The sequence below is a fragment of the Tachyglossus aculeatus genome, chromosome 20 (genome assembly GCF_015852505.1).
Source record: "Tachyglossus aculeatus isolate mTacAcu1 chromosome 20, mTacAcu1.pri, whole genome shotgun sequence".
Lineage (NCBI taxonomy): Eukaryota > Metazoa > Chordata > Mammalia > Monotremata > Tachyglossidae > Tachyglossus > Tachyglossus aculeatus.
The window spans coordinates 29,627,004-29,639,238 of NC_052085.1; the positions used below are offsets into that span (position 1 = coordinate 29,627,004).

General features: G+C 52.3%; 2 protein-coding genes across 8 annotated transcripts in view; one reads left to right on the forward strand and one right to left on the reverse strand.

The window, feature by feature from the left end:
- Nucleotides 1-7,048, forward strand: part of PICALM (phosphatidylinositol binding clathrin assembly protein) — a 62,443-nt gene extending 55,395 nt beyond the window's left edge. For 2 of the 4 annotated variants that reach the window (XM_038761862.1, XM_038761864.1), the window contains 4 exons: nucleotides 588-611; nucleotides 3,025-3,084; nucleotides 4,903-5,007; nucleotides 6,938-7,048. In XM_038761862.1, the coding sequence (XP_038617790.1) occupies nucleotides 588-611; nucleotides 3,025-3,084; nucleotides 4,903-5,007; nucleotides 6,938-6,952 (204 nt within the window). In that variant the 3' untranslated portion in view covers nucleotides 6,953-7,048. The remainder of the gene's footprint in view (nucleotides 1-587; nucleotides 612-3,024; nucleotides 3,085-4,902; nucleotides 5,008-6,937) is intronic. The other 2 variants (XM_038761863.1, XM_038761865.1) reach the window with 1 other exon arrangement.
- A 2,929-nt stretch (nucleotides 7,049-9,977) lies between these two features.
- CCDC83 (coiled-coil domain containing 83) overlaps nucleotides 9,978-12,235 on the reverse strand; it is a 37,163-nt gene continuing 34,905 nt past the window's right edge. For 3 of the 4 annotated variants that reach the window (XM_038761945.1, XM_038761948.1, XM_038761947.1), the window contains 3 exons: nucleotides 12,152-12,228; nucleotides 11,341-11,543; nucleotides 9,978-10,312 (listed from right to left, as the gene is read on the reverse strand). In XM_038761945.1, the coding sequence (XP_038617873.1) occupies nucleotides 10,148-10,312; nucleotides 11,341-11,543; nucleotides 12,152-12,228 (445 nt within the window). In that variant the 3' untranslated portion in view covers nucleotides 9,978-10,147. The remainder of the gene's footprint in view (nucleotides 10,313-11,340; nucleotides 11,544-12,151; nucleotides 12,229-12,235) is intronic. The other variant, XM_038761946.1, reaches the window with a different exon arrangement.

The window sequence follows — 12,235 nt, forward strand, 5'->3', positions numbered from 1 at the left end:
GGGTCTTTTATGGACCCCCTCTGATGGTTTAAGTTGGGGACGATGCCTCACTGCGTCCTTCGATCAGCTGCCGCTTGCACCTTTTTCTCTACATTTCTACAGTCCTAACCGGTTTTAGAAATACGTACCCACACTCTGGAGGGTTTAAACTTTTTCTCTACATTTCTCCATTCCTAACCGGTTTTGGAAATACGTACCCACGCTCCCAAGGTTTTAAATTTGGCCGAAGGCAAACACTTGGCTAGCGTCCTGTAGAAAACTGAGCTTTATCTACCCAGGTGTTCACCCGCCTTAGAAACGGTACCCGAGCGAAGGTTCGCCTTTGCCGCGGCTGAGAATTGGGTGAGAGGGAGGGAGGTTTGGGCGAAAGCTTAAAGATAAGAGCAAGATTTCTACTTTGGAATGACGGCGCCTCTCGTAACGTAGACGCTCATTCACAGACTACCTTGGTGTTTAGGCATTTGAATTTTCAGGCAATTGTTGAGTGTACTTGTGAACTAAAATGCTCTCTCTATTTTCTGTGGTGGAAGTATTTGTTCTAATCCAGTGTTATTGCATTGTGTAATTGTTCTCCCTGGGGAAAACAGAATGGCATGCATTTTCCACAATACGTAAGTGACCAAAGACCGTAGCCCTTTTGCAATAAATTGGCATGCTATTAACCACTGCTGCTGCCAAATCTCATAACCTCCCCACTGTTCCACCTTTCTCATGTTCAGATCTTTGGCGTGTCAAATCCTCTCCGGTGCGTACGGATTCCGTGGGTGTGCTGTGGACTTTGATTCCAGTGGGGGCATGGGAAATAGCAAAGATTCCGTGTTTTTTTTTTCCCTTGTTTCCCCCACCTCGCTTAATATTCTGCCATTTGCTGCCAGATGGCTGAGTGTGTTTTGTACATCTCTGCTACCCTCATGCACTCCGTGAGTCCAGATTGAAGGGGAGAGCTTTCTCCTTCGGAGCAATAACTGCATGAAATCTCACAGGCTTCTGCTGAACATGATGTTTGGATCACTTTGCTTGCCAATCTTGACCTTAACCTAGGGCCAATAAATTATTCGTGCTCAGATGCAATTTCAAGCTCTTCAAATTGTACTTGAGAAAAAAATTCAAGCTCTGATTTGCCTATCTCTTCAGCAAAGGTGTTGATTTTTTTTTTTTTAACTTCTATTTGATGTCCGTTGTCGTTACTTGAGTAGGGGAGGCTAATAAATGGGCAAATACCGATCAGTCGATCGATGACTAGTCTTTCTTGAGCACCTGCAGGGTGCAGAGTCCTGAACGAAGCACGTGGGAGAGTACGACAGAAAAGTAAGGTGTGGTCTTTCCCCATAAGAAGCTTATACTCTGGCAGAAGTATCTGAGAGTCTCGGAAAAAAGTTCAGTACTGAGACTATTAATGTTGGTCCCTTTGTACGATGGGTCAGTAAAAATGAATTAAAAAGAGAAAATGCAGGCTTTTACATTTTTTGCTTCCTTTGTACGATGGGTCAGTAAAAATGAATTAAAAAGAGAAAATGTAGGCTTTTAAATTTTTTGGTTCCTTTGTACGATGGGTCAGTAAAAATGAATTAAAAAGAGAAAATGTAGGCTTTTAAATTTTTTGGTTCCTTTGTACGATGGGTCAGTAAAAATGAATTAAAAAGAGAAAATGTAGGCTTTTACATTTTTAAGCAGGCAGTGACTTTTGGAACAAGTCCTCTGGTAATAATTGTGGCATTTGTTAAGCGCTTACTGGGCGCCAAGCACTGTCGTCAGTGCCGGGGTACATACGAGGGAGTCGTACCTGTCCCACGTGGGTCTCACGGTCTTCATCCCCATTTTACAAATGAGGTAACTGAGGCCCAGAGAAGTGAGGTGACTTGCCCAAGGACACACTGCAGACAAGTGGCAGAGCCAGGATTAGAACCCACGTCCTTCCGACTCCCAGAACCGATACAGATTGTGAACAAATCTCGTTACCATTTATGTGATAGCAGCCACAGAGACCGCCTCCCTTCGTGTTCACAAAGCCCCAGAAGTGAGCGGGGACGTGGGGCCGGAACCAGATGATTTTTCTGCTGAGGCCGTTTCCTGAAAACGGGTTCATACCCACCCTGGGGTACCCCTCCTGGATCTTGGGCCTTCCCCTAGTCGGAACTTCTTTGGTTCCAGTTCTCAGCTTCAGGCGGCTGCGGGAAGTAGCCAGGAAGGAGCCTCGGTGGGCATTTTCAACACTGAGGGATCTCCCCTGTAATGATCATAGGCTTTGTCTTCATCATCATCATCATCATCAATCGTATTTATTGAGCGCTTACTGGGTGCAGAGCACTGTACTAAGCTCTTGGGAAGTACAAATTAGCAACATATAGAGACAGTCCCTACCCAACAGTGGGCTCACAGTCTGAAATGGGGAGACAGAGAACAAAACCAAACATACTAACAAAATAAAATAAATAGGATAGATATGTACAAGCAAAATAAATAAATAAATAAATAGAGTAATAAATATGTACAAACATATATACATATATACAGGTGCTGTGGGGAAGGGAAGGAGGTAAGATGGGGGGATGGAGAGGGGGACGGGGGTAGAGGAAGGAAGGGGCTCAGTCTGGGAAGGCCTCCTGGAGGAGGTGAGCTCTCAGCAGGGCCTTGAAGGGAGGAAGAGAGCTAGCTTGGCAGATGTTGGGAGGGAGGGCATTCCAGGCCCGCGGGATGACGTGGTCTTAGTTACAAACACCCAGGTACAAAGCTTTTTTATTTTTAATCACTTTTTTTTTCTTAAACCACTTTGTCATCCCAAAACTCTAAGCTGTCTTTTCCCATTGTCATCGTTTTGGGTACTTCAAGAAGCTCGATTTAATTAAGTAAGAGGAGCTGCGCCTCCAATTCACAGCAGTCTAGTTGCTGTTCAGTGCCAATTCATCACGGCTGTTCGGGCGAAGCTCTAGTGTCATCGCTGCTTTGGTCCTTCAGTAGCCTATTTTGTGTCCACAGGAATCACGGCTTGGGTGCTAATTTCCCTTTTCTCTTCCACCGTCTCAGGCACCCCCTGTTATGGCCTATCCCGCTACCACTCCAACAGGAATGATAGGCTACGGAATTGTAAGTACTTTGCTGGAAATAACCCCTTTCAAGTCGGTCGGTTGAGAGTAGCCGTAGTGAGAGGTGCTTTGCTTTTTTATTTTCTTTTTTGATTTCCACCTCCATCGGTGTGACTGCCGGACCTATCCATTGTCCCCGGAAAGTCTTAATGGGCTGACTGGCCCATTATGTTGCCAATTCCCAAGCGCTTAGTACAGTGCTCTGCACACAGTAAGCGCTCAATAAGTACGATTGATGATGATGATGATGGCCTTATTGGGTGGCTTTTCTCATTTTCCCTCCAATCTTTGCCCACACGTTGATTCTGGGAGGGAGCCGTGGGTCTGCCAGCTTCCGATTCCCCTGGCAGGACCACCCTTACCGCAGGGACCTAGAGCAGCCCGGGCCGTCCCTGGTCCAGCCCCCTGCCTCCGGCCTGGGAACGACTTCCAAGATGCACGGCAGGTGGAGGGCAGTTCTTGCCCGTAAATTCAGAAGTCGGGGTAACGGAGGCTGCAGTTCTCCCTTGGATGCCACTGTTTTAGCTCCCCTGGAGTCAGGAGGTCCCCTGCACCGGGCAAGCAACGCTTTGGCCACCAATCAGTCAAAAACGCTCAGGGGAATGATTGTGCGAACGGGATCTGTCCGGTCTTGGGGCGTACCCACCGTCTGTCTTCTCCATCCCGGTCCCGCTGCGGACTCCCACCGTCCTCCCGCAAAACGGGCACCTCGTCGTGGCCCATGCTTCCCTTTTTCAGCCTCCCCCATACCCTCCTTCCCCAACTCCTGGCCGGCTTCCGGTCCTCTCCCTATCAATCAATCAATCAATCAATCGTATTTATTGAGCGCTTACTGTGTGCAGAGCACTGTACTAAGCACTTGGGAAGTAAAAGGTGGCAACATATAGAGACAGTCCCTACCCAACAGTGGGCTCACAGTCTAAAAGGGGGAGACAGAGAACAAAACCAAACATACTAACAAAATAAAATAAATAGAATAGATATGTACAAGTAAAATAAATAGAGTAATAAATATGTACAAACATATATACATATATACAGGTGCTGTGGGGAAGGGAAGGAGGTAAGATGGGGGGATGGAGAGGGGGAGAGGAAGGAAGGGGCTCAGTCTGGGAAGGCCTCCTGGAGGAGGTGAGCTCTCAGTAGGGCCTTGAAGGATTCCCTACTCTCTGTTGTCGTTGCTGCTGTTATTGTTGTCGTCCTTTCGGAGACGGTGTCCCGTCCCCTTCGAAAGGCCAGCCCCTCTCCAGGCCCCGTTCCTTCTCTCCCTGTGCAGATCCTCCTATCTTCCTTCCTTCTCCCCTCTCTCTTAGTCTCTCCTTTTCCCTCCCAACAGGCCGAAGCATCCCTCAGCCATCCCCTCCTTTCTTTCTGCCGGCATCCGGTCCCCTTTCCAACTGTCCAACTTTAAATGGATCGTATTTATTGAACGCGTACTGCCTGCGGAGCACTGTACTGAGCACTTGGGAGGGTACAGTCGGTAAACATCTTCCCGACTCCCAGTTCAGGTGGAGGTGTTAATGAAGTTTATGAATGGGCATATAGGAATCGGCATCTCTGGGGATCCTTTAGCCATGATGACCTTCATTCCCCTTAAAAATTGGGCGCAGTAGGAAGGAGTGCCGTGGAAAGGGCTCAAGGGGATGACCAAAGTCTGGCGTTCTGTAGTGTCTCCTCCTCTCCCTCCCTTCCCCGATGCCCCTCGTCCCCAATTTAGCAGAAAGAGGGGAATAGGGCCTTTCATCTGTTCAGGTAGTGGAGGAACAGCGGTTTGGCCATGAATTGGCATTTCTTTTTTCAACTTTCTGCTCCGTTTTAGCCACCTCAGATGGGAAGCGTACCGGTGATGACGCAACCGACGTTAATATACAGCCAACCTGTCATGAGACCGCCGAACCCCTTTGGCCCTGTATCAGGAGCGCAGGTACTGGGCTCTGCCCGAGCCACCCCAAACCTGGGCGGCGGTTGCTTGGGCTGCAGGGCGGCCCGTCCGCAGCCTTCTGCTTGTTGGGGTGGGGAGCCTCTGCGCCTGCCCTCCACGAGGAGGGCTCTTCTCCAAGGAGAAGTGACTGGGGAGCCTCTTACCTGGAAGTCTTCCCCTACCCGTGATGCTCTGGGAGGAGGGAGAAGGGGGAGTTACGAGTAGTAAAAGCGCGAGACTCTCTGTCGGGGTACGTGCGGTCTAGTGGAGCCTGGGTTTGGGATTGGACGTCAAGAAGCCGTCCTCCGGGCTCTCTCGTTTGACGTCAGGTGGACCGTTGGCTTATTTTCGGGCAGCCAACCGGCGTTCCCCCAAGCCCTGCGTTATCCCAGAGGCAGCCTCCCGGCCGGGTGGACCTTGGGTTCGGCCCAGAAAAGGTGCTGCCGACGAACGGCCCCTCAGGCCACCTCTCCCTCTCTGGGTCCGGTTGGGGTAGTGTGGCCTGAGGGTCACGGCTCACTCCTGGCGGCCCTTGGGTAGGACCCGGGATCTGAGGTTTCCCAGACGGGCCATCCTTTTGCCCTGGAATTCTCACTCTCGACCCCATTCCCGGCGGGCAGTCGTTGGCGTGGTCCATCCACTAGCCCGCCGGGGCCCTCTTCTCCAGAGCCAGTCAGGTTGGGCTCCCAGTCCGCCCCTTTCTGGCTTAGTTTTCTGACTGAGTTACATTCAGTTGTAAGTAAGTGTAGTTCGGCACCTCCCTCCCATCGCCATCAGTATCCTTGGAGCCTTGGCGGGATCGTGACAGTCACCTGCATTGGGGCCGGGCTATGGGAAAACCATCCCGGACGCCCACCTCCCTCCGCCGTGTTACCGAGGGGTGGGCCGAGCTCACGGGGAGAACCGGGGTAGGCCGTTCCCCAGCTCCGCACTGGGGCTCGCTCCCGACGGGGAATGTTTCACACCTGGGTAAGTCAGTGTGGCCTTTGCTCTGGGCTGCGCCTCCCCCTGCGCTCCCTCCCCACACCCCAAAAAAAGTCAGATTGCACTTCTCGACATACAGTAACTCTCACTTAAAAGCATCTAACGTCCCAGGAAAGCAGCGGGGCCTAGTGGAGAGAGCACAGGCCTGGGAGTGAGAGAATCTATGCGACGTTGGGCAGTCACGTCACCTCTCCATGTCCGTTACTTCATCTGTAAAATGGGGATTAAGACTCCGAGCTCCACGGGACACATGGACTGTGTTCAGTCTGATGAGCTCGTATCTATCTCAGCGCTTAGCACGGTGCCTGGTGCCTAGTAAGTGTGTAACAAATACCATTTTTTAAAAAAATTGTGGAATTTGCCACATGCTCACTAGGGGCTAAGCACCGGAGAAGGTACTAAATCAGTTGTATTTATTGAGCGCTTACTGTGTGCAGAGCTCTGTACTAAGCGCTTGGGAAGTACAAGTTGGAAACATATAGAGACAGTCCCTACCCAACAGTGGGCTTACAGTCTAAATAGGTTGGATGGGGGTCCCTGTTCCTCGTGGTGTATAGGGGATGTCACCACACACCAGAACCTCGGCCAGCAGTGCCACTTAGCCTCGAGGAGGGGGCCGGCGGGGACTTCGTTGGCGTAACCAGGAGGATTCCCCCGCCGAGAAGCATTCCTTCTAGATCTCTTAAAGGGCAGGGTCCGAAGACCAGGGTTTGTGCAAGTTTGATCACGCTCTCCAAGTAGTCTCCTGCCTCATGATCTTTCCCCAGTCGAGCTTCTCCAGAGCCAAGCCGACGGGTTGTCCCGGCGTAGACTTTCCGACCTGGTCCCAGCGGTGGTGGTAGGGGTCTCGGGAATTGTGGTTGGAGGTCTCGGGGCCCGGGGCCCTTTGAGGGAGAGGCCGGAGGGGGCCCCGTCCCCAGGTGACGGGGGTGTTTCCCTCCCCCGGCAGATCCAGTTCATGTAACCCGACGGAAGAGCGGAGCCCGAGAGCCTCCTCCCACCCCGAGAGACACGTGCTCAGGCAGAAAATCCCCGCTTCCAGCCAAATCCAAACCGACGATCCGGTCCCGAGGAGAGGGCGGCGCTCCCAAACGATGCCAAGCATTAGCCGTGACTCTCAGACTGAGATCCGTCTCTCCGGTGACCGACCGACCCTTCGGCTCCGTCGCCGCCGCCGAACACCCGTAACCGGCCACCCCCGACGCCGGCCCCAGCTCGGGACTGGGGGGGAGGACTTCCGCTTGGAAAAGCAGCCCGGGGCGGAGACCGGTGGGTCCCGGACCGGAATTCGACGGGGCCCTGTTTCGGGGGAGCAAAAATCATAACCCGTATTACGCAGTACCTTTCTTTTTCTCCAGTCCTCAGATGTAGAAACCGTAACGGAAGTTAACTTTTCTTTTCCAAAAAAAAGAATAATAATAATTATATATTCAGTTTGCAGTAGACATTCCTTATGTATTTGTATTTATTTATGATTATCAGTTTAAGTCACATTAATATGGTATCAGACCTCCTTATGAAAATGAGTATGGATGTATACAGTATGTTTGATTTTTAGCCACAAGGACGATTCCGATTCCGAACGCTTCGCAGGCGACCTACAGAGCACTAAGTATTTCGAGGCGAGCCCGTCCGTCGGGGTCTCTCTGGGGAAAGGGAGGGTGGGGGGGAGAAAGAGTCATGGATGCATTAATCCCCAGAGTCTATTTCTGTGCCTGAGATATTACAGGGGAACGGCTTCACTGACTAGGAAGAAGCACGACACTACATTTTTAACTCGGCATTTGTGCATCGGGAAGGAACTCTATTGCTTTGTGCTTGGCGTGTCATTATTTTCCATTTGGCTTTAAGGCCTTTCCAAAACGAATGTGAGGAATTGCTTTCACTCGGAGACTTTCCTTCTTCCCGGGAAAACCCTGGGGAGCGCACGGGGGTGGGGAGGAGAGGAGGGGGGGCAAGTACCGGGACTCGGATCTGGCCAGCGCCAGGCGGACGATCCCGAAAGCTTAAGTGAGGGAAGTCGGATGTCCCGGGCCGTCTGGCGGGGAGCGAACGGGGAATTCGAATGCCGCGTTGACCGCGGCCCTGGGAGGACGCGTCTTTAACGTCGGGAAGGACAGTCGGGCTTGTGAAAGCAATTCTGTACACGACTTAAAGCGTACTCGTCGCATCGTCTCCGCAGATTCTATTTTTGTTTACAATATTAAAATGTACGTTAGCAAAAATGGGTGGATTTTCAAATAAAACGCAGCTTCCACAAAACGTCCGCCGCGGTGGCGGTGGTGTCGGCCTGCTGTCCTTGCCGCCGCGCGGGCGGAGGTGACCGGGGCCCAGCCCGGCCGCAGACCCGGCTCCGGCCCGGGGGCACGGACGGCGGCTCTGTGGGCCGGGCCGGGCCGGGCGGCCTCCTGGATCCGGTCGAAACGCCCTCCGACCGCGCCGGCTTCAGTAGATTGGGAAGACGAGGAGAGATCCCCGCTTTCCTTCCACGGAGAGACGGGTATCCTTAGCGGTCTGGTTTCAGTGTCGTTAGGGAGGGACTCGAAGCCCAGAAGAACGTGGCAGAAGCCCAGTTTTAAGGGAACTCGGGGAAGAACAGGTTTAATTTGCCTTGTGTGACGCTCGCTCGGTAGAAAGCTAACTGAAATGCCCTCTAAAATTGGACGAGCGCTCAAATGACTCACGTTTCTTTTCTTTCTCCTTTCCGTGGCACCTCCTCTCCCTCCCCCGGCTGCTTCGAGGGATCCGTCCATAGAGTTGGGAGAAGCAGGCCGATCCCACCCTCTGGATCTCGATCGCCCGTGGCTGCCGGTTTGGCAGCTGGCGAGCAGGGTGGCCTGGTGGATAGAGCCCCGGCCCGGGAGGCGGAAGGACCTGGGTTCTAATCCAGCTCCGCTGCTTGCCTGCTGTGTGACCTCGGGCAAGTCGATTCCCTTCTCAGCTACGACATCTGTAAAATGGGGGTTAAGAATGTGAGCCCCGTGTGGGACACGGACTGTGTCCAAACCGTGGCTCAGTGGAAAGAGCCCAGGCTTGGGAGTGAGAGTCATGGGTTCTAATCCCGGCTCTGCCACTTGTCAGCTGGGTGACTTTGGGCAAGTCACTTCCTTTCTCTGGGCCTCAGTTCCCTCATCTGGAAAACGGGGATTGATTGTGAGCCCCACGTGGGACAACCTTGATTACCTTGTATCCCCCCGGTGCTTGGAACAGTGCTTGGCACGTAGTAAGTGCTTAACAAATACCAACATTATTATTATTATTGTTATTAAATACCATAAAAAAGGGGGTGGGGGTTTTGAATCTCGCTCTCGGGCCCGTGAAGTTCCCTTGGAGAGCCTCAGCGGTGTTTGATGGGGAGATTCCTCCCTTCTACCCTTCGTTTCAATTTCTCCCGTCGGCGACGTGATCGAGGAGCGTGCGCGGACCAGATATTCTCCACCCTCCCCGCGCCGCCTCGGTCCGGTGGCTGGGCCGGTCCCTCGATGCCTTCCTGTCCGGGAGGAGGTGAGCACTACAGTGTGAGCTTTCCTACCCTGAGGTCCTACAAAACCCCAACCTCCGCCCTGAGAAGCGTTTGTGAGAATGTTATTCGTTCCGGTTGTGACAGCGTAACTTATTTATGCCGGACGGCAGGACCGGTAGAAAGGAGCTCTTGGGACGGAGGAGGTTGTCGGGAACAAGCAGACACGCGCTGCCCCTTGGGATGGGAACTTCAAGGAGGCTTTTACCATGCATCATACCTGGAAGACCATTCTTGGTGGTGCCTGGGAAGGCCTGAGAAAGCAGTGTGGCCTAGTGGATAGAGCCCGGGAGTCGGAAGGGCCTGCGTTGTGATTCCGGCTCCTCCGCTTGTCTGCTGCGCGACCCTGGGTGAGTCGGTTCACTTCTCTGTTACCTCATCTGTTAAATGGGGATTGACAGGGCCCGTGGCTTGTATTTACCCCAGCGCCTAATACAGTACTTGAAAAGAGGCAACCTGTTGGACGTAGCAGTGCCCGCACCCCCATTTGAACGTTTGGATTTGGGGCACTTTAATGAAACAACCCCGCTAATCCTCAAAAATCTTTCCTGTAGCATCACGTCGTCGGTCTCGCCCGGATCCGGGAAGCAATCGGAGCGCGCGCCGTTCACCTCTGGCATGGGGCGCCACGGCCCCTCGTCAGAGGAGCGACTGGACCATCTTGTGGGTGATGTGGCTGCCCGGCTCCTGCAGCGCTTCGCGCTCTCTTCTGCTCGGGGCCTCCTTCTCGTTCTGGTGAATGGGCATCGCCAGCCCTTCCACGCACATGAATTTCACCTCCAGTGAACCCATCTTCGCGTATTCCTGGGGGAACGGTTTGGAGACAACGGAGAGGGTAAGGCGGCGGTACGGCAGCCCGGGACGAACCCGAGCCTTTGAGTAAAGAGGAGTTTTCCCTCTCCCGCCTCAGTTGGGCCACACCCCTTCTTTTGAACCTTATAATTACTTGTGCGAATAATTCAATATTATTCTTGCCCCCGATGCCTGAGATAAAGAGGACGGTTCCCTGTATATATGGTTGCACATATTTATTACTCTATTTATTTGTTTTACTTGTACATATCTATCCTATTTATTTTATTTTGTTGGTATGTTTGGTTTTGTTCTCTGTCTCCCCCTTTTAGACTGTGAGCCCACTGTTGGGTAGGGACTGTCTCTGTGTGTTGCCAATTTGTACTTCCCAAGCGCTTAGTACAGTGCTCTGCACATAGTAAGCGCTCAATAAATACGATTGATTGATTATTGGGTCCACCCCAGCCCAGGAGCCCGTCTCCGGGCTACGGGACACGGAGAGGAACCGTGCACTGGTTGCCCTCGTGGAAGTCGTCCCCATCTTCTCATGAATTTATCCAAACCCTCCTTTAATCCCATGACATTTCCTGCGGCATTTCTCTCCTGGGCCCCCGAGAGAACTCGGTTTTCTCCTCTGGTAAAATGACTCGAGACTCTGAAAACAGAGATAGGTCCAAGGGGAGGAAAGTTTGTGCTGCCTAGATGGGGGCGGATTCCAGGTTTTACTCCGTGCTTATTACACCCCAGTACCTAGTCCCGCGTGGTTCACCGTAGAGGGGCTGAATAATTCCTTTTGATGGTGAATGTTCGGGGCGGGCTAGTATTCAATCGTATTTATTGAGCGCTTACTGTGTGCAGAGCACTGTACTAAGCGCTTGGGACCACTGTCCAGTGGGGATCTGTGGGAACGGCAACCCCCGGGTTCCGGGAGAGCTGGTGGCATTTCTCTACTACCCACTTGTACGTTTCGGGGCAGCCCAGCCTTCGAACGCCGCAGCACCCGGTTGGTTTGCCCAGCAGAATCACTTGGAAAAACGTACCTTGAAATCCTGTTCCTCCTGATAGAGTAAGTAGCTGAGACGCGAAGCAGAAGATACTGACGAGCGACCGTCTTCACGTAAAAGATGGCCCTCTCTAGGGGTTACGGAGTCATCTGTGGAGTCTAACTTAAAAGACAACGTTTTCTTCTTTCCCCAAGGGACTGTTTTACTCCTGAGAATTAAAGGTTCCATTTCTGACTTCCCTGCCGGGAAAAAGGGAGAGGAGGAAAAAAGGAATATGGAGGGAAATCGGATTTGAGAAGACAAGAATTTAGTGTTATGATTTTAGAGAAAGGAGGGTATTGGCCTAGTGAGCTGAGCACGGGCCTCGGCGTCAGAGGGACCTGGGTTCTAATCCCGGCACTTGTCTGTGGTGTGAGGTTGGGCAAGTCACTTCAGTATGCCTCAGTGATTTCATCTGTAAAATGTGGATTGAGACTGTGAACCCGATGCGGGGCAGGGACTGTGTCCAACCTGATTAGCTTTGTCTCTACCCCAGTGCTTAGAACAGTGCTGGACATTTAGTAAGTGCATAACAAATATTGTTACTGTTATTAGGTAGCATTTCTCCTAAACTTCACCTCGTCGCTCTCCTCAACCTCCTCACTCTTTCTCCCGTCTCCACTATCTTGAGTTCCGTGAGGACCCTCCCAGCTCATCAGCATGGGAAAGTTTTAAACCCAACTGGGCGTGGAGAAAGGCTTACCCGCCCTCGGTTTCCAGAGGCCGCCCCGGCCCTCCTCCCCCCGCGGCTAGCTCCGAATCCTGCTTTCCCACACCCGTCACCGCCTCCGATAAGATTTAATACAACCTGAAGGCAGTTTTATCGCACCTCTCCTCGCTTCTGGGTGAGTTTCCAGTCCAGCACACCGGGCCAGAAATAAGTGCCTAAACA